Source organism: Pipistrellus hanaki, assembly GCF_964339955.1.
Source record: "Pipistrellus hanaki genome assembly, chromosome: 8".
NCBI lineage: Eukaryota > Metazoa > Chordata > Mammalia > Chiroptera > Vespertilionidae > Pipistrellus > Pipistrellus hanaki.
Window position 1 is genome coordinate 63,594,495 of NC_140510.1, and position 19,912 is coordinate 63,614,406.

The 19,912-nt window shown below is 36.7% G+C and overlaps 1 protein-coding gene across 8 annotated transcripts in view; it reads left to right on the plus strand.

Moving 5' to 3' along the window:
- Positions 1-19,912, plus strand: part of DOCK10 (dedicator of cytokinesis 10) — a 208,063-nt gene that overhangs the window by 149,866 nt on the left and 38,285 nt on the right. For all 8 annotated transcript variants that reach the window (XM_084891376.1, XM_084891377.1, XM_084891380.1 and 5 more), the window contains exons 23-33: positions 577-669; positions 1,096-1,214; positions 3,968-4,037; positions 7,330-7,443; positions 10,216-10,287; positions 11,608-11,754; positions 12,559-12,642; positions 15,109-15,205; positions 17,044-17,088; positions 18,621-18,796; positions 18,920-19,036. In XM_084891376.1, the coding sequence (XP_084747502.1) occupies positions 577-669; positions 1,096-1,214; positions 3,968-4,037; positions 7,330-7,443; positions 10,216-10,287; positions 11,608-11,754; positions 12,559-12,642; positions 15,109-15,205; positions 17,044-17,088; positions 18,621-18,796; positions 18,920-19,036 (1,134 nt within the window). The remainder of the gene's footprint in view (positions 1-576; positions 670-1,095; positions 1,215-3,967; positions 4,038-7,329; positions 7,444-10,215; positions 10,288-11,607; positions 11,755-12,558; positions 12,643-15,108; positions 15,206-17,043; positions 17,089-18,620; positions 18,797-18,919; positions 19,037-19,912) is intronic.

The window sequence follows — 19,912 nt, forward strand, 5'->3', positions numbered from 1 at the left end:
ACTAGGGCCACTCTAACTGCCTCACTTTAACTTAATTACCTCCAAACACAGTCATAGCCTGTGGTCCTGGGAGTTAGGACATCAACCTATGGATTTGGGGGGACACAACGGGTAAGAGTCATGTCATCTCATGTCGTTAGTGTGCACTTCCTAGTTTTTTATTATCTCTGGCAGATAAGCCTGAAAAGGTCCTTATGCATTCCTCATGTGTGTTAAGGAAATGTAAGAAAAATTGGTAGAAGTCTATGGAAGAAACTGGAGCAAGTATAGGAAAGAAGGCAATTAAAAACACACAAAAAGGTAGAAAGCCAAGGAAAGTAATTCTCCAGCCATTACGATATAGCCGAGAAGGAAAACAAGTCTATAAGCATAAATTACGGAAGGGAGTTGGCTTCGTAGTTTATTTCAACTCTAGCCCTTCTTGAGAAGCGGAAATGAAAGCTGTGTTATTGACGCTTTCATAAAGCACTTGCACATGAAGGCATCGATCCTACAGAAAGGCTGCCTCCCGTCACCGTGATTGTTACACGGTTCACATGTCCTCAGAAATAAACACTTTTATTCTTACTGTTTCAGGATCCATATGTGAACGCATTTTTCCGAGAGTGCCAAAAAAGGGAAAAAGATATGTCTCAGTCACCTACCTCAAATTTTGTCCGCTCTTGTAAGGTAACGTGATATGCGAATCATTTCAGTGGTCTTTGGGGGAGAAATGGGCAAAAGGGACCTTTGTAATTTTCATTGACTCACAAATTAAGAAGTAATTATCACTGAAGATTTTTAAATGCCTTATCAGTTAAGGAAGTGAATTATTTCATTTCACAACTCCTTAATAGTTTCTGTCTGTGAGTTTATAAACAAGCATAGGTACCGGTAGGTGTTTCAAAATAAGAATGATTGAAAAGTAAAGCCAATTGATTTTAAATTCGTTTTTAAAATCCCATTGCCACATTGCCCCCATTCCTAACCCTAACCCTAACCCTAACCCTAACCCATGCCATGCTAAATTCAATGAGCAGCAAGTTCTGAACACCATCAGCAGAATGGGCTTTCAATTTAATCAGTGCCTTTTTGCTTCCTGTTGGTTTACTACAGAACTTATTGAATGTGGAAAAGATTCATGCGATCATGAGTTTTCTGCCTATAATCTTGAACCAGCTCTTCAAGGTTTTGGTCCAGAATGAGGAAGATGAAATAAGTACAACTGTGACCAGGTATCCGTAACATAGTCTTAGGAGAAGAGATTTTTCTCATCTGTGGTTACACAGAACTTTGATTTTAACTGAATGGCCACCTAATTATGTATGTTTGTGTTTCATTTGAACATATATCTCAAATTTAAGTATTTCTTACTTTTGATTTCTAATCATCTGTTGTTATCATTTGAGTAAAAGACTATACTTCTTTTTCAACTCTTCTTTGTGATATTTAAACTTTTTCATTTGAGGTAATTATAGATTCACATGCAATTGTAGGAAATAATGCAAAGAGGTCCCATGCAATTTACCCAATTCACCCCAAAGGCAACATCTTGCAAAACTGCAGTACAGTAGCACTACCAGGATATTGACATTGATAGGCTCAGGATATGGAGCACTCCATCTCCACAACTGTTTCCCTCTCATCTCCACCCACACTCCTCATCCCAGGTAACTACTCAGCTGTTCTCCATCTCCAAAATTTTGTCATCTTAAGAAATAAAAAATTGGCCGAAACTGGTTTGGCTCAATGGATAGAGCATTGGCTTGGGGACTGAAAGGTCCTGGGTTCCATTCGGTTCAAGGGCATGTACCTTGGTTGTGGGCACATCCCCAGTAGGGGTTGTGCAAGAGGCAGCTGATCGATGACTCTCTCTCATCGATATTTCTAATTCTCTATCTCTCTCCCTTCCTCTCTGTACAAAATCAATAAAATATATTTAAAAAAAAAAAAAGAAAAAAATTGTATACGTATGTCTACACTAAAAAGAGAAAGATGCAAATTGACCATACCACTGTGATGCCCACCAGCCAATCAAGAGTATGTATGCAAATTATCCCAACAAAGATGGCTAGTAGTGAAGACTGAAGGCTCCGCCCGAGTAAAGATTTAAGACTGAAGGCTCTGTTGTGGCTGGAGCCAAGCCTGAAGGCTGAAGGCTTGGCTCTACTGAAGGCTGAAGGCTTGGCTCTGCTGAGGCTCAGGTCCTGGGTGCTGGAGGAAAACCAGTGCTGGCAGCTAGGGGAAGGAAGGCCTATTGCACAAATCTTCATGCAATGGGGCTCTAGTATATGTATATATATTTCATCTATCTATATCTATATCTATATCTATATCTATATCTATCTATCTATCTATCTATCTATCTATCTATCTATCTATATATATACATACCCTTTGGGATTGTTTTTTCTTTTTCACTCAGATTAATCCCCTGGAGAGTCATCCAAGTTGTTGAATCTATCCATAGTTCCTTTCTTTTTTTATTTCTAAGTAGTATTCCATACCAGAATATGTTTAACAATTCACTAGGTTGTTTCCAGTTTGGGGTAGATTTGGGGTAAATGTAAGTTCTCATGTCACTAAGAAAAATGCCCAGTGTGATTGCTGGGTTGTATGACGGTTTTCAAGAAAATGTTTTCCACAGTGGCTGTACCATTTTACATTCCCAACAAATCTTTTTCTTTCTTTTTTTTTTTTTTTTAATATTCTATTTTTTTTTCAACTCTTCTCACTTTAAGTTTGTCTATACTACACATTCTTCCAACATTACTAATCTGTCTGGTGACTTTGGCAATCATAATTTCCTCTTCATAGAGATCATGTTCTGAATTATTGAATCATCTATTCCGAATGTTGTTTTTCACAGCATTCCAAAAATAAAAATTGGTCTTGGGATTGACATGTTTGCAGTACCTTCTGAACTCACAGGCATATGATTAGCCTTTTTCAGAAGGAGAGTCTTTGGCCTTGGTTTCCTCTCCTCCACCCCCCACCCCCAATATTTTTATTGACTTCAGAGAGGAAGGGAGAGAGAGAGAGAGAGAAAGAAACATCAATGATGAGAGAGAATCATTGATCAGCGGCCTCCTGCATGCCCCATACTGAGGATGGAACCTGCAACCCGGACATGTACCCTGATCAGGAATCTAACTGTGACCTCCTGGTTCATAGTTTGATGCTCAACCTCTGAGCCACGCCAGCCAGACTCTTTGGCCTTGTTTTTAAAGTGGAGCCATGAAGCTCTGGAAAGTTAAGACAGCTCTAACAGTTCTATAACCAGCCAGTTCTAGACACAGATTAAAAGTCCCATACTCTATCTTCAATGGGTGCTATTATAGCATGAGTATATGGGTCTATATTGACAAGATTCCTAAGTATTTCAGCTAATAGATTTGTTGAATTCTGAGATATTCCTAAACACGACAGCTCCATATGGAATATCTAGAAGTGTTCATGTGAAAATATCAACCCTCACCAACACTGCTATAGAAACCCTGTCCTAGCTAAAGGGGGGGGGGGGGTGATTATACATCTTAACCTAATTACTTTTTCCAAAAGCATTAAAATATAGTGCCTCTAGGTTGGAAGTGAATCCCTTTAAAACTGAATATGATCATTCAAGGTTAAAGATCTGAAGTTTTAATCAGGCACTAAAAATGATCCTTTTTCCAAGAAGACAATGTCAGCAAACACAGGCACCATAATAGCACATTCAACTCAGGAGGCAAAAAATAAATCTCCAATGATACTACAGCCATAAGACATTACTTATATCTAGTTTTTAGAGATTTCAAGGTTGGAAATGGCTAGCAGGTACTATAGATATCAAATACTCAATATTGGAGAGGTAGGAAGGAGAGTCTGAAATTGATTCATTCATTTACTCATTAACTAGTAAGCACCAGTTTTCAAGCACTCCTGTGAAAAGCAAAGTGGAATTTTCCTGCCTTCTCCAGAAAGACCACTGAACATCTGTTTTTTTCAGGGTTCTGACTGACATCGTCGCCAAGTGCCACGAGGAACAGCTGGACTATGCCGTCCAATCATACATTAAGGTATGAAATCACCACTTGGACATTGGTCCTATGCCCTTGTGCTGTGTGGCTTGTCTCATTTCCTGTCTACATAAGTGGGAAGTTTTTCTCTTTAGCTAGATGGTGTCCATCAGAGTAATACCAAGCATTCCTCTTAGCTAATTAGAATTTCTTCTCTTTGCATTGATGGGCTAGATGTATTGTTTGAATGTATAAGTGAATAAATAACATGTACATATGCAAATGAATGTTTATATGGGGAAAAACAGCCAAAAAGTTTGAACTAGAGAATAAAAAAATTGTCCTTTGGACGTCAACATTATAAGAAATGAAATTTCTGTGTAAATTTAAGGAAGATTTTTCATGTTGGTTTGTTGAATGCTCTATGTTTCTTCTATAATGTTTTCTTAGCTTTTCTTATTGTTTTCTCAGGCATTATTTCATTTTCCCAGTTACTGTATATTTGTACCTGCTTCTGGTATGTTAAGTCCTTTATCCTCTGGCATGAACCACTAGCCCATTCCATCAACTGTGCACTGCTTCTTCCAGTGTCCTTCAAGTCTATATTCTCATTTCCAGTTGGCCTGTGAATTAATGCCCGTGAACTTGCGATGATGTTTGCACATTATAAATCCTGTCTGAATGTCATCTTCTTGAATGAAAAAAAAATTTAAAAATCAACCAGAGATAGGTTAGTTCACTTTATGATGCATAGAGGACCTACATTTCTATTTGTTCTATGCACAGGTGAAATCTTTTTAAGACATAGACCATTTTAATTAAAATAATATATTCCACTAATACATATGGACAGACATATACCCATATATTGTAGATGTCTAGAAAGGTGACTAGAAAAGAATTTATGGTTTTTTGTGCTAGAAACTTGGGAGGGGGTGGTGTTTCTCTTTAAAAAAAAAAAAAGGAAAAAAAAGAAAGAAACTGTTGTTAAAGGAAACAGAAATACCTGCCAGAAATGTTAGGTGGTTTCCCAAATACCTTACTTTAAGTATATGAGTTATTTCATAATCATTTCCCTCTGCTCTAATTTTACTCAATATGATCTACATTTCATTTGCAGAAAACCATATTCTTAGATTCGCCTATAAATGCCTTTTTAATTTGATCTCTGTTTAAAGATAGAGCCTTTGCATACTTTTATATGGTGCTGATTAATTTATATTCAACAGAACCATCTACTGAACTTTCACTCTCTCAATGCTTACCTCAATTTTCCATTTCACTCTTCAAAGGGACTGAGACCAAAAAAAAAAAAAAATTCTCCAGTCCATATTACACAAAGTCCTCTCCATTTCAATGCAGTTATTATATACCTTATTCCAATGGAATCATTGAAAATTATATTAAGAATCCACTGGTGTTGTGACATTTTTGTGACAGTCAAGTCTGATCTTATGAGAACCTTGAAATCTGCTCTCAGACTCCATCTGTGACAGGTCTGGGAGATATTTATTGGCAGTGCATCCTGGGATGGTCTTTATTTCTAACCAAGATGTTTGAAATATCCCGATGAGATCATTTGATATTGTAATAAGAGACTGCTTATTTAGCTTGCTCTGAAGGGATTCAAATTCAGAAATACACCTATGTGGAATTTCAAGCTGATAACAATTCCTAAAGGTGTTCTATAACACATTTTCATAATCTAAAATAAATACAGCCTAATAAATATAACCAGCTAAAATTTTACTCTGGAAAGATCATTAAAGTAGCAAGTGGGAATCTACATTCCAGTCAAGGTTAAATAGTTAACTTGAGCAGTCAGCTTCTCTGAACCTCATTTACTCCTCTGTGAAGTGAGATGGGATAGACCAGATGAACTTCCAGCTCTGTGATTCTATGATTGGACACCTGTTGTAATACATGGTTGACAGTCTGACCTTGACTAAGGAGTCTAATTTCTTTTTTTACCTTTGGTGGGAAAAATTATTACTTAACATGTAAATAGATATTAAGCCCCACAACTATGAGTGTAATAAAAACTGATGTTCTGGTATCTATATATGCTTTGATGTCCTTGAGAGATGTGATATTCAATGCAATTAATATTTATTCAGAAACAAACTAAACACCATTTCAAGTTCAGTGGTGCTAAATGCTGCTAACTCACCCATCTGTGGTATCCAAAATACACACATACACCATGTCTTTTTCAAAAATGTATGTCTAAAGTTAAAGTTAAACTAATGAAATGCCATGGATTACAGAAATTCATGGAACTGACATGTGATAACAAAAATTTTAAAATAAGAATAGTTCAGAACTAGTCATAATGCCCTTACGCCTAAATGACTGTGCATGATACTAGGTGGTTATGATGTTACCTCACATGAGTCCATGATCAAGGGGGAAAAATCATATTACTCTTGACTTTAGCTAGTTTCATGCATCTCTTAGCTTTGTCTTTCTCTTCTGGGATGAACTTAGAGAAGTCAGGCCCCCTCAAGACACTTAACTGTTGAACTATGAAGTTCAAACAAATAATTACAGATCCAAATTTGAATGTGCCTCTACTTTGAGTTTCTTGTTTGCCTTCACTGCTGATTATAATGAAGTCTGAATTGTGGATATTCTGAAAAAATGACCTCACTTGAGGTCAAACTCATAAGTAAAATGGTATGATTCAGGAATAAGCATTTTATATTTGAAATATACCTGTAAATATTGATGGTAATATCCTTAAAATAGATGAACAAAAACTGAAAACTAAAACCATTACATGCACTCATTAATGATGCCAAAACCAATCTTTTGAGAAATAAACAAGTGAGTAGGTGTTATCTTACTGATAGCCAATGTTCATGATCCTTTGATGGCTGTGCCTAAGCATGAGGTGGTAGGCCCTGGGAATGTGGGGAGCTCATCTACTGGCCCCTGGAAGGCACCTGCTTCCCCACTTGGCTATTTGAGTGGGTGCTCTACCCTTTCAGGATGAAGAAATGCTACCATGCCACCTGTTACCAGTGGAAGGAAGGAGAAGGGGAAATGTGTCCTAAGTAGGTGGGTCAAAGCCCTCCATGTTTCCTTGAATCTGCTAAATTACACTCTGACTCTTCCTTTGATTTCTACAAAAAGAGTTTCAAAGAGAGCTTAGGTGAGCCAGGCCCTACCTGTGCAAAGTCATAAATAGGAACAGATGTGTACTGCTCTTCTCATTGGGCCTTCATTTATTTCATGACAAAATCTGGTATGAGCAGATAAATTTGAGTTAAGAGTTATTCATGGAACATTATTTCTGAAGCATTGTTTTCTTAAAGCATATTACTTATTTCACTTTTTGGATTTTGTTCAGTTCGTGTTCAAGACCAGGGCATGCAAGGAGAGAACGATACATGAGGAATTGGCTAAAAATGTGACTGGTCTTTTGAAATCAAATGACTCAACAACAATTAAGCATGTCTTGAAGGTAAGGAATTGAAAGACGATTCTTTCATTGTTAGTATAAGGCTCACTCTCAACCCCCAGGAGGTGATAGCATCCACTGATTTTCACAGATAATTTCTCTTATAGTTTCTAGTATACACATATTGAAACTGTAGCATATAAAAGCATTAAGCAAGGGAGGTCTATGTCAACAGAAAAGATCACCTTAAGAATAAAATGGATTTCAGTCAAGTTCTTTGGCCTAAAGACAGAATAAATGTCTATGAAGATTTATTTCAAACATTCTTCTAAGTATAATAAAAATCAAGTTGAGTTTATTAGGTACAATATATACCAATAAAAGGATTAATGCTATGTTAATAAATATATTTACAACAGAAAGAAAGCCAAAAACAACCACTCTTTGACCCCAAAAAGTTGAAACACATAAGGAAGTGATGGTAAAAATTTATGAAAAGACAGCTGTAAATTATTATAGAAGAGTGAACTTAGTTCCCAGCTTAATTATCTATCATGATGAGACCCTCAACTTCATGATGCAACATAAATGAACCTAAAAACAGAATTTGTTGAGTGAAAAAGGTAATCAGAGGAGAATACATAGAGGATGATTTAATTTACATAAAGTCAGTGGTAAGCAAAACTAAATTTCTTTCTTCAATGTATGATATTGGTAGCAAAATTATGAAGTTAAGCAAGAGAATAACTACAATAAAATTTAGAAATGTTTGTGGTGGAGGGGAGGGAAAAGAGAGAGGATGAGGGGTTGCTATTTAAACTGTACATATGCAACACAGAATTTTTTATTTGGGATAAGTATCACCCTTTCACCCTTGGACTTCATCCTGGTGCACGCTTTGGTCTTTTCTGACTGAGCCCCACCCCACAGGAAAGGATATGACAGTAGCCAAGAGGAATGCTCACTGGGAGCTCCTCTCATGCCTTCCTAAACTTTGAGGATCCCCAGAGTCCCCACCTCATGGGTTTCCAGGCTTCCTCACAGGCCTACTTAGATCTCATTCCTAAGTCTATCCCTCACCGGGAAAATCTTCCTGCCTGAGTACAACCCTAGAACCAGTTTGCAGTGGAAAAGACACTAGTTTGTGGACAACACCTAGATGTGCAGGCTGGACAGTCACACGTGGACCAAATCCCTCTAGGTGCAGGACTGAATCTTGGGTGACAAGAAGCTGTAGGCCAGGGTTGTTCTTCCCTGAGATACCCATATTTTGGTACAACAGTCCACGTTGTCATGGAGTTATGTTTGTCAAGGTAGGATGATCAAACTTTGTTAGCATGACTTCGAACTTTAAATATTTAGACCTGTGGCTTCAATTTTTTATCTTTCCTCTAGCCATTGAAATATTAGGGGTGGGCCTGCTAAGATATATTTTAATATAGAAAATTTTAGTTTTGTTTACCAGGTGTACCGGTTAATAATGCGGATTTTTTTTTCAATAGATGAAGTTACATATATGTTGTTATATATGCAATTTGATATGTATGCTATTTTGTTGTATTTACAGCAGGCTCCAAAACTTCATATGTCAAATTTTGTGAAGATGTTAACATCATAGATGTTTTTACGCTTAAAAATGTTGAATTTCTCAGGGCTTGTCCGGGGTGGGAATGGCCAGGGGGTTAATGAACGATTAACCTTTGCTCAGCAAATAATTTCTGATCATTTACAAGCAATGGGAAAGATTTTAAAGGAAAGAAAATGGGTGCCACATCAACTGAATGAAAGACAAATGGAAAACCGAAAAGTCATCAGTAAAATGTTGCTTCAACCGCATGAAAGAAAGTCTTTTTTGCTGAATTGTGACTGGCCATGAAAAATGGATTTATTTTGAGAATTCCAAATGCACAAAATCATGAGTTGATCCAAGTCGGTTGGATCAACATCGACTGCAAGGCCAAATCACTTCGAAAGAAGACAATGCTCTGTGTTTGGTGGGATCAGGAAGGTGTGATGTATTATGAGCTTCTAAAACCAGATGAAACCATTAATACTGATCGCTACCAACAACAAATAATCAATTTGAACCATGTTTTAATTGTAAAATGACCAGAATAGTCCAGAAAACATGGCAAAGTAATTTTACTTCATGATAATACACCATCATGCACTTCAAAACCAGTTAAAGATACATTTAAAGATCTTGCCTGGAAAGTATTAACCCACCTGCTGTATTCACCAGACCTTGCTCCTTCAGATTACCACTTGTTCCAATCAATGGCACACACACTTTCAGAGCAGCACTTCAAAACATACGGAAAAGTAGAAAATTGGGTCTCTGAATGGTTTGCCTCAAGACAAGTAAAGTTCTGTTGGGACGATATCCACAAATTACCTGAAAGATGGAGGAAATGTGTAGCTAGCGATGAACATTATTTTGAATAAAGGACTTTGGATGTTTCTCTTGAAATTACCATGTTTTCTTTGATTATAAAATCTACATTATTAACCGGTACACCTGGTAAATAAGTGACACAAATAGAACCTCATGGGTAAATACTGCATAGGACTATTCTTTAATTAGCCATCCCTTGTAGCCATTAGGCATCTTGTTTTAAATATCTTTGAGATGACAGAGAAACTGAAATTTCTGCTTACTTTTACCATTAGGTCTTTGGTATAGATCATCCTAACACATATTATTGCTCTGATGCACTTACTTTCAAAGAACACACTGTAAGATAAAGATTCTATAATATTACATGATGTAAAGAACAGAATTATTATTTCACCATAGGAGAACAAATTTCTCACTGCCTTTTCTTTTCCTAACAGCATTCCTGGTTCTTCTTTGCAATTATCGTGAAATCCATGGCACAGCACTTAATTGACACAAATAAAATTCAGGTAAGATCATAGGTAAGCAATGCTACCCATAGGTAAATTATGCTCATGAAGATGCTGTCAGTAGTTCCATTGGTATTTACTTTGTAAACTGTAGCAATATATGTTAATTGCCTGTTAAGTAGGAGAAATGACTGTGTATCACTTTAATCTCCATGATTTTCCTTTTGCAGCATGCAAGGCTGAGTACTCAGAATCTTAGAAATTTAGGCTCAGTCTAACATCGACTTTTGTGTTTTTATCTATAGCAAAATGTGAATCTAATGATAGAAGTTGAATTCTGAAGATGAATGAATCTTGCCTCTCTCATGAAAAAGGGTCTGTGTAAATTCATGACGTAGAGCACATGTGTCAAACACAAGGCCCGCGGGCCAAATCCAGCCCGCCAGGCCTTGCAATGTGGCCCGCACCGCGCTGTCATCACTGCACTCCGCTGTCAGTTTATGACATTGTCAGTTTATGACTGTTCAGTAAACCATTCGGCCCGCGATTTAGGCTGGATTTTAGATTTTGGCCCCTTCTCTGATTGAGTTGGACACCCCTAACGTAGAGCCTGAGATGGGAAGTCTCAGCTGCCTGGACTTCTCTCTTGTGGGCAGGAGTTCAGGCAGCAGGAATAGATTTCTGGATCTAATGCTGGTCTTTAGGGATCCATTGACTTTCATTCCATCTAATACATGTAAACTCCCAGCCGCACCATTTTGCATCTTGTGGAAGAAATTTCTTGACTCTGAGGTTCCACTGGCACCTGCTGTGGCAAATACTGAGACCATGAAGTTAAGGCTGGCTGGTACAAACTTTCATCTCTGAGTAAGATCTGAGGACCCCTGGTGGTTAGTGCTCCCACAGCCAACCTTCCACAGCCAGCCAACCTCCTGCAGTCCCTCTCCCCTACTGGTCCCTATCAGAACTGGACAAGAGGGCCTCAATTGCCCCTGATCACCAGCCAGGTCAAGGGACCCCACCCATGCACAAATTCATGCACTGGGCCTCTAGGAAGTTATATAAATGTCTAACCACTATGCTGTACACCTGAAAATAATGTTATATGTCAACTTGTAATGGAAAAAAAGATGTGAAAAGTTATAGAAAAATGTTACATGTTTTAATAGTTTGCAATTAAAATATGTTATAATTTACTTTTTAAATGAAAATTTTATTGGCCAAAGGAGAAGGAAAAATTAAATGAAAATGATAGAAATCATGGCCTTAAAATTAAAAGGGCTCCTATTTTATTATTACATTCAAGTTTTCAGTTTATTTTTTTCCAGGCTTAGCATTTCATATGTCACATTATAAAGAAATGACCTATTCTTTTCTTAGCTTTCTCGGGCTCAAAGATTTCCTGAATCATACCAAAATGAATTGGACAATCTGGTCATGGTCCTAGCTGATCACATGATTTGGAAATACAAAGATGCCCTTGAAGAAACAAGAAGGGCCAACCACAGCATTGCCAGGTTTCTTAAGGTACAGTTATGAGATGCAATTCCATTCAAGTTCCCATGCTAATGCATGTGAGATATCCTCAATGTTAATTGATTCAAATCTTCATTTTTTATGAGTAGACACAACTAACACTGTTTGATGAATACTTTTATCTATCTTTCCTATGTGAAATACTGTTTACGTTTTTTGGGTTTTTTTGGGGGTTTTTTTGTTTGTTTGTTTTTTTTGCCTGTCTCCTCCAAAACTATCTGCTATTTACACACTCATTATAGTTAAGAGAGTCTGAAAACAGAATAAGAAAGACAGTGAGCAGTTCCCTGATAGAAATCTCAGGATCTTTTATCTTCACTCCTCAAATTCAAGCTGCCTTAATTGAAAGAAAAGCTCCTCTGTTGAAGGAGACCTGAGATTTTAAAAGGTTTTTCTGACCCATCTCTGCCACCCCTGTTCCTTCTGAGAGCTGTACAGTACAGGAACGAAGTTGCTAAAGAAAAATAATAAAATGGAACTGTTTAAAAAATAAACACACAAGTAAAAGCTAAAACTTTCTATAGAAAATGAAAAGGCTATAATATTTAATTGCAAAGCTCCAAGTGATGTTGTATAAAATTGATCAATATTGGTTTGTAGCTTACTATATCTAACATTTTAACTAGTTACCATATGTGGGCAAATGCTTAAACATACTTGAGAGGATTTTGGCATACTCAGTACACAACACATTTAGTTAAATGTTATTTTGTTCCAATAAATTTCATTATCTTTTCAAAATCTTTAATGATCTTTAAAGTAAAATGTTTTAATTTGAAATTTTATCTTTTTTAGCGCTGCTTTACATTTATGGACAGGGGCTTTGTGTTTAAGATGGTCAACAATTACATCAGCATGTTCTCCTCTGGTGAACTCAAGGTAAGAACCAAGTGCAGGAGTGATTGCTTTCTGAGCTATGGCAGTATAAATAAATAAATTGATCTCTTTGTATATGTGCGTAAAACATCAACTTACCCAATCTCTGCATTAAAAAAAAACAAAAAACACAATGTCTGTATTAGTGAGAGGCCGTCTTGTAAATGGTTCATCTATCTGCTGAGAAAGTCTCCCAAGTCCTTCCTTAATGGGGAACAAGGGAGAGTGGAATGAAAGTGTTTACATTTCACTTCTATGTCCTGTGGGTGGAGAAGAAATAGTTCTTTCCAGCGGCAGTTCTTATAGAACTCTAGCTCAGGACTGTGTTGTTTAAGTACTGAAAGTCCCACCTCTGGAAGTCCTTCAGTCCTCGACAAAATGTACAGTTGGCCAACCTGCCTAAATAAGGGCTACATGTTGGGAGACAGGCAGGAAACAGTGCTTTAGGGAAGAGTGGTTCTCAAAATGAGGTTCCTATGCTAATGCAATAGCATCACTCAGAACTGAAGTCTGTATTGTATCAAGACTTTCAAGTGATTTTTATTAATCTTCAAGTCTGAGGACCACTGAGTTTAGTACGGCATATGCTAAAGAGAAATAAGCCTGGGCCAGGTCATGCAAGTTATCAGTGAAGGTTCATTGGGTTGCAAGCAGAAGAAGTTTACTCCAATTTGAGTAAAAACAAACTTATTGGAAGTTCTATTGGGAGTAAATAGCACAATCTAAAGAACTAGACTTGGAAAAGAGCTATAGCACAAGAATAATCTCCAAGAAGAGATTATTTGGTCAAGTCTACTGCTGCTTAAATAATAACACTCTTCTTAATATCTGCTTTCCAAAAAGGAAGTGTGTGGTCAGCCTACTTTGGGTCACACACCTGCCTCTTAGCAGGAGAGATAGGGCATATGAATTTGTAGTTCCTCATTAAACTTTACTTATTGGGAAGAAGGTAAGTCCTGAAGAAAAAAATTACCTAGGTATTCAATATAATAAAAGGCTAATACACAAATCAACCAAACGGTGGAGCAACCAGTTGCTATGATGTGCACTGACCATCAGGGGGCAGATGCTTAATGCAGGAGCTGCCCCCGATAGTCAGTGTGCTCCCACAGCAGGTGCATTGCTCAGCCAAAAGTCCAGCTCACAGCTGGCAAGCACAGCAGTGGTGGCGGGAGCCTTTCCCACCTCCATGGCAGCACTAAGGATGTCCTACTGACAGGGAGTGGACCTAAGCCTTCAGTTGGACATCCCCCAAGGGCTCCCGGACTGCAAGAAGGTACAGGGACCTCTGAGTGCACAAATCTCATATACTGGGCCTGTAGTTGTAAAATAATAACCAATGTAGAATGACCAAAAATAAAAAATGTTCATCTTGTAGTTTTTCATTTCATGGTTAGGAATCTGAATATTATTTTTCTTGGCAGTTTTGATCAGGAGAGTTACCTAATTACATATCATGTGGTTTTGAGCATCCAATTCTCTCTTCTAATACTTTTTGAAAGAACATTCTTCATTAATTCTCCAATTATGCATGAAATTTTAAGAATGTTCACTTAGATGCAATTCCAGTAGACCTAAATTATATAATTTTTCAAAAACCAAACAGAAACTTCTCAATGAAGAATAATTAACATGTAAATTATTGCTCTCCTTTACTTTTATGTACGAAGGATTAAGTCAAATACAATCATTTGTAAATTGCAGTATTTTAAATGATTGACTAAAGTTGCCACAAAATATAATTCTGTAATATTCAAGTGAATGGAATATATTTTATTTTGTTAGCTGATATTAGCAAATATAATGAACACAATCTGAATCTTAAAAATGTATTACTTAACTTGCATGAGAGTGAAAACAGAAGAGTTATGAATGTGCTGATTTGTTTCTATTTATGTGGTTGTTCTTAGTTCAAGTATTACAGTTGTCTTAGACAAAGTCTGGACTCCATTTATCACTGTGCTATTCAAAACATTATTGAAAGGACAGGCCTATTTGCAAGAGTAGGGAAGAGGTAGAATTAATAATGTATCCTGAGAACAAATGGCAAACTAAGAGAGATTCACTTTCATTTTTTTATTGTCTTTCTTACCTCCTTGAATCATAGGAATTGATTGTAGCAATCTGTTATATGATCTGAGGGTAGTTGTACAGCTCTGTGCATTTGGTGAGGCACTATTTTTCTCAAAATAAGTGAGTTATAAACTAAAAGAAGCAACAACAAAAAATGCCTCAATAGGGCAGGTTACAAATGAGATTATTTCCTGAGGAAGCCTTAATCAAACTCCCCAAATAGGAAGGCTGCCTGCATTTACCACTATGGAGGGGCAAAGTTTCTTAAACTTAACAAATAGCCTGTGGTCATACAAAAGTAACATCTTTTTAGGTACAAAAGTCAAGTGCAGATTCTTTGTTTTATTAACTTTCTTGGCATGTAAATAATAGTCATCCTGCTTGTCTCTTTTTCAGACCTTATGCCAGTATAAATTTGATTTCCTTCAAGAAGTGTGTCAACATGAGCACTTTATCCCTTTGTGTCTCCCCATAAGATCAGCAAACATCCCAGGTAATAATTCCCAGAGTTTTTATTGGCTCCTACAAAGGGAATACTTTTATTTGTTTGTTCACGGTTTTCCTGTTTCCTCAATCTTTGTTTTGTTTGAACTTGCCACATGTGTATTAGACGCAGACAATGAGGTTAAAATGTAAAAGGAATCATTGGCCTGTGATAATGAATAAAGCCCTATGATTCTCAATGTTTGTCTATATTTCCTTTTTCATTAAAGAGAAGGCCAACAACAAAATTATAAAATTGGTGATTGTAGATCAAAGAATTTTAACCTAGAGCCATACTGTCTTTCACCATACTGGCTACAAAAGACATCTTTCCTTTGATTTGGAAAGATAAAATTACATGGAGGAAAAGTTATACTTTTGTGAGTATAAATTCATTTCTAATTATCAGTTAAGTTATGTAATTATGTTGAATGCAATTCCTCAAAATGAGTCTGAGACAAAGAAACTGGTACCTTGGAAAGAAGAAAGGCAGGCAGGTAGGAAGACAGCACTATGTACTCCTGATATCTCTGGGTCAGAAATAAGTGTGCAGGAAAGAACTGGGCTCCACAATTTGTTTACTATGCTTACTATAGTATAAATGGTCTGCAGAAAGGCTTTCACTTATTACATTTGGTATATACATATATTGTCCATTCTCTATCATGATCATATACTAGGGTGTCCATAGTAGAGAATTATTATCACCCACCTAGATAGCAGAAGCTCATCAAACATCAAGATGCAAAGAAAATACTAAAATTATTTAGGAACTTTAATTTTTTTAATTTTTTAATTTATTGGGTTGAAATCTATACTAATAAAAGGGTGATATGCTAATTAGGGTGGACATCTTCCAGACAACCTTCCAGATGTCCTTCTGGACAAAGCTGCCCAAGGCTCAGGCAAGCTGCAGATGGCAGCTGCCACTGAGAGAGCCCGAGGCTCAAGCAAGCAGCGGTAGCTGCTAGGGCCAAGGCTCTGGCAGTCATGACTGTGGGCAGTGGCAGCAGCAGAGGCGTGATGGGGGCATCGCCTTCTCATGATTGGCCATTTGCTTCCTGCAGAGGGAGGCCACACTGCAGCTCCTAAGCAGTCAGTAGGACATCCCCTGAGGGTTCCTGGGCAGGCCAAGCTGAGGAACCCCTCCCCCCGACCAAGTGCAGGAATTTTCATGCACTGGGCCTCTAGTTGGTTAATAAAATTGTATAAGTTTTAAGGGTACAATACCCTAATACATAATTTGTACATTGCATTGTGAGTTCAGCACCCAATGTCAAGTCTCCTTCCATCATGATACAAGGTGGGGACAAAAGTAGGTTTAGAGTTGTGAGTATGTAAAATGCAGTTTAATCTTGTATTATTATTTATTAATTACTGTGTTATTCTCCATATAAACAACTATAAACCTACTTTTGCCCCCAATCTGTATATTTGACCCCTTTTTATCTTTAAAATACTTTACTTCTAAGCAGTGAGTAAATTATTCACAGGATGCAATTTTTATATTCATGGAAAACATTAACTGAGAAACCCTGACTTAAATCTGTTATAGTTTGCACTAATATTTTGGAGGGGAAAAGAATAAAGTTCCTTATTTTTATAAAAAGTACTGTATCTGATGCTCAAATAGAAGGCTAAGAATTAAAATAATTATGTTATGACATTCTCTTTAATAAAATAAACAACCTAAAGTATTTCTCTTGAAAAAACAAAGCTTTATTGAAGTGATTCCTATTTTAGGACAATATATTTTAATTTTTCAGTTATATTACACATCATTAATGAACATAGTATATATCTGAATATGGATATATTAAACTTTTTGTTTATTTGTATTAAATTCAGATCCTTTGACACCTTCAGAATCAACTCAAGAGGTGCATGCATCAGGTAAATAGTGTAATTTTATATGATATTACCTAAGCATCAATAACCACATCATAGTCCAATAACATTGAGAATATAGATACTATAAATTTTCAGTTTCCAGATGCTAATAAATAGCCATATTTTTAATACCGTATAGTCAAAATAAATAAAATATTGTCTGAACTTTTCTCTAGTCACAAATAATTAAATAATTCCCCATCTTGAATTCTTTTATATTTTATTCTCTAAAGCTTGATTTTTCTTAATTTTCCAAAGTTTCTTCAATTTCTTTAGAGTTTATCATGAATAAAATTTCAGCTATATATAATAGCATACTTGTTCAATGTAAGTAGCTTTATATGATATATTTCTTTCAATAAACCACAACCTGGTTTGGGCTATTTTTTCAAGATTGAAATTATTAGAATCCTATAATTTGAATATAATGCATATTCCATTGGCATACTATACTAATCATAACTACCTTCCTGGTTGTCCTGAAAACTAACTAAGATACTTCTTATCAAGTGTGTAGCCTAGTGTTTACTCACAGTGTGAGTTCTGTAAGTGGGTGCTAGTCCTATTATTAAGTTACATTTAAGAACCCTATTGGACAATTCTGAATAAATGCATTATTACTGGAAATTGTAACACTGCTTTCTTGGTAATTCAGGCTCTACATTTTGCAGCCTCCCTTGGTTTTCCTCTCTCCTTGTTCTGTTACATCCTTCAGAAAACTTGTTCTGCTGATAATACTTATGCTATTTTGATCCTACTTCCCCAGGCCCTCTAATTCTCCCATCTCTCCACTACTGCTACAGCCTCTTGCATTATATCCCTCCCTGCAATCTGGTTAATTTACATTCTGCCACCATATTAGTAAATCAATAAAGCACAGGTCTGATTGGACTACTGATTTCAAAGCCCTGAGTGTCTTATCATCTACTGCAATTGGAATTGCTACCGAAGTGCAAAAAGCAGAGAAACCTAAATGCCATTAGTGAATTTGTACTTAAGTTTCCTATCAACTAGTCCCAATGTGGCTCACATCTTAATTCTCATCACTCCTCTTTTGAGCACTATACTGAATGTCCCCCATATCTGTGTTCCCTACATACCTACTTTCACAATTTCTGTGCCATTGAAATATCACTTCTCCTCCCAGTGTCCTCTTCTTTCCTTGTTGCCTCCATTTGCTCAGACACCTGCACTTCAAATATTAAGCATCCTCAATGGCCCATTTCAACATATTACTTTCAGTTGACTATTTCTGATTTGGGTTTTTCAAACAGACTATTTGGGTTTTTCTCATTTCAGCTATAATACTTAGGGATGCCAGTTTCATGAAGCTTGATATTTGACATTATTTGTATTAGTATGCATACACTATCACCCTATCTTCCTGAATGTTCCTCTCTCATATTTCTCATCTCTTTGGCAAGACTATATCCCTGAATTTAGGGAGGAGTTGATAGTTGTTTGATAAACCTGTCTTGATTATAAAGTGACCATTTGATTTTCAATAATATGATCTCTTTTCTTGCTTCACAAAGATATGCCTGAATATTCGGTCACTAATGAATTTTGCCGCAAGCACTTCCTAATCGGGATTCTGCTCCGAGAAGTTGGCTTTGCTCTGCAGGAAGACCAAGATGTCAGGCACTTAGCTTTGGCTGTCCTAAAAAATCTAATGGCTAAGCATTCATTTGATGATCGATACAGAGAACCAGTAAGTAGTCTTCCTTTCTCCTTTCCCTAAACACAATTTAATGGCACACTGCATGCATAATCAAACTGAGGAGTCCATTGATTTTTACATGAATCATTTCTTTTTGACTCCCTTCTCACCTAGAGAAAGCAGGCCCAGATAGCAAGTTTATACATGCCCCTTTATGGCATGCTCCTGGACAATATGCCTAGGATTTACCTGAAGGACCTGTATCCTTTTACTGTCAATACATCGAACCAGGTAAGTTTGCATACTATTTCCAAGGTCTATTTGAATAGTTAGCCTTTCTTATACCACTTCCTCCTATCGGTGAGTGACTAAGAATTAGCAGTTCCTGCTAGGTGTTTTTGAGACATTCATGTCAGTGTCACTGGTTCTAGACTGGTCATTGAAGCCTTCTATCTAGCCCATCTCTCCAGCACTTTTTTTTTCATTTTCCTCTGTTCTCTGCACCATTTTCCAGTTCTCTCCAGTTTTTACCAGGTTCCTTCTTATATCCTTGCCCCCATCCTCAGTACATCTCTCCCACCACCTTTTGGTATCAGTTCTCTGACCACCTGGTTGTCGTATAGCCAAGTGCCTTCATAATAGTCACAGCCCAGGAGTGGCCTATTTGTCATCCTTTCTCCACTGAGTCATCACAACTGTAAAACAACCCTCTTGGGATCTGTTACCTGTGTTCAAATCCCAGATGAGTGAACATACTTCTGACCCAGTTTACAATACAAGATACTACCATCTAGAAGTTAGATGCTATGCCTTAGGAATTTGGGGAAGGGACCTTATTCAAATCCTAGTAGTATCAGTTACTATCTATGTGATATTAGGTAAATTATCTCACCTATTTAAGACTTTAATTTCTTATTTACTAAATGGGATAAAATGCCTCCATCACAGGATTCTTATGAGGGTTAAATTGTGTAATAGAAAACACTTATCATAGAAACTAGAACATACTAATTATTTAAAATCTGGTTTTTATTAATAGCAAAATATATAAGATAACCCATGATAATAATGATATAGAACATTGAATCCATGAATATAGTCATTCCACCCATTTAATCTATATTAAAAGGTCGTTTATACTACATTGTAAAAAATTTTAAATCACCT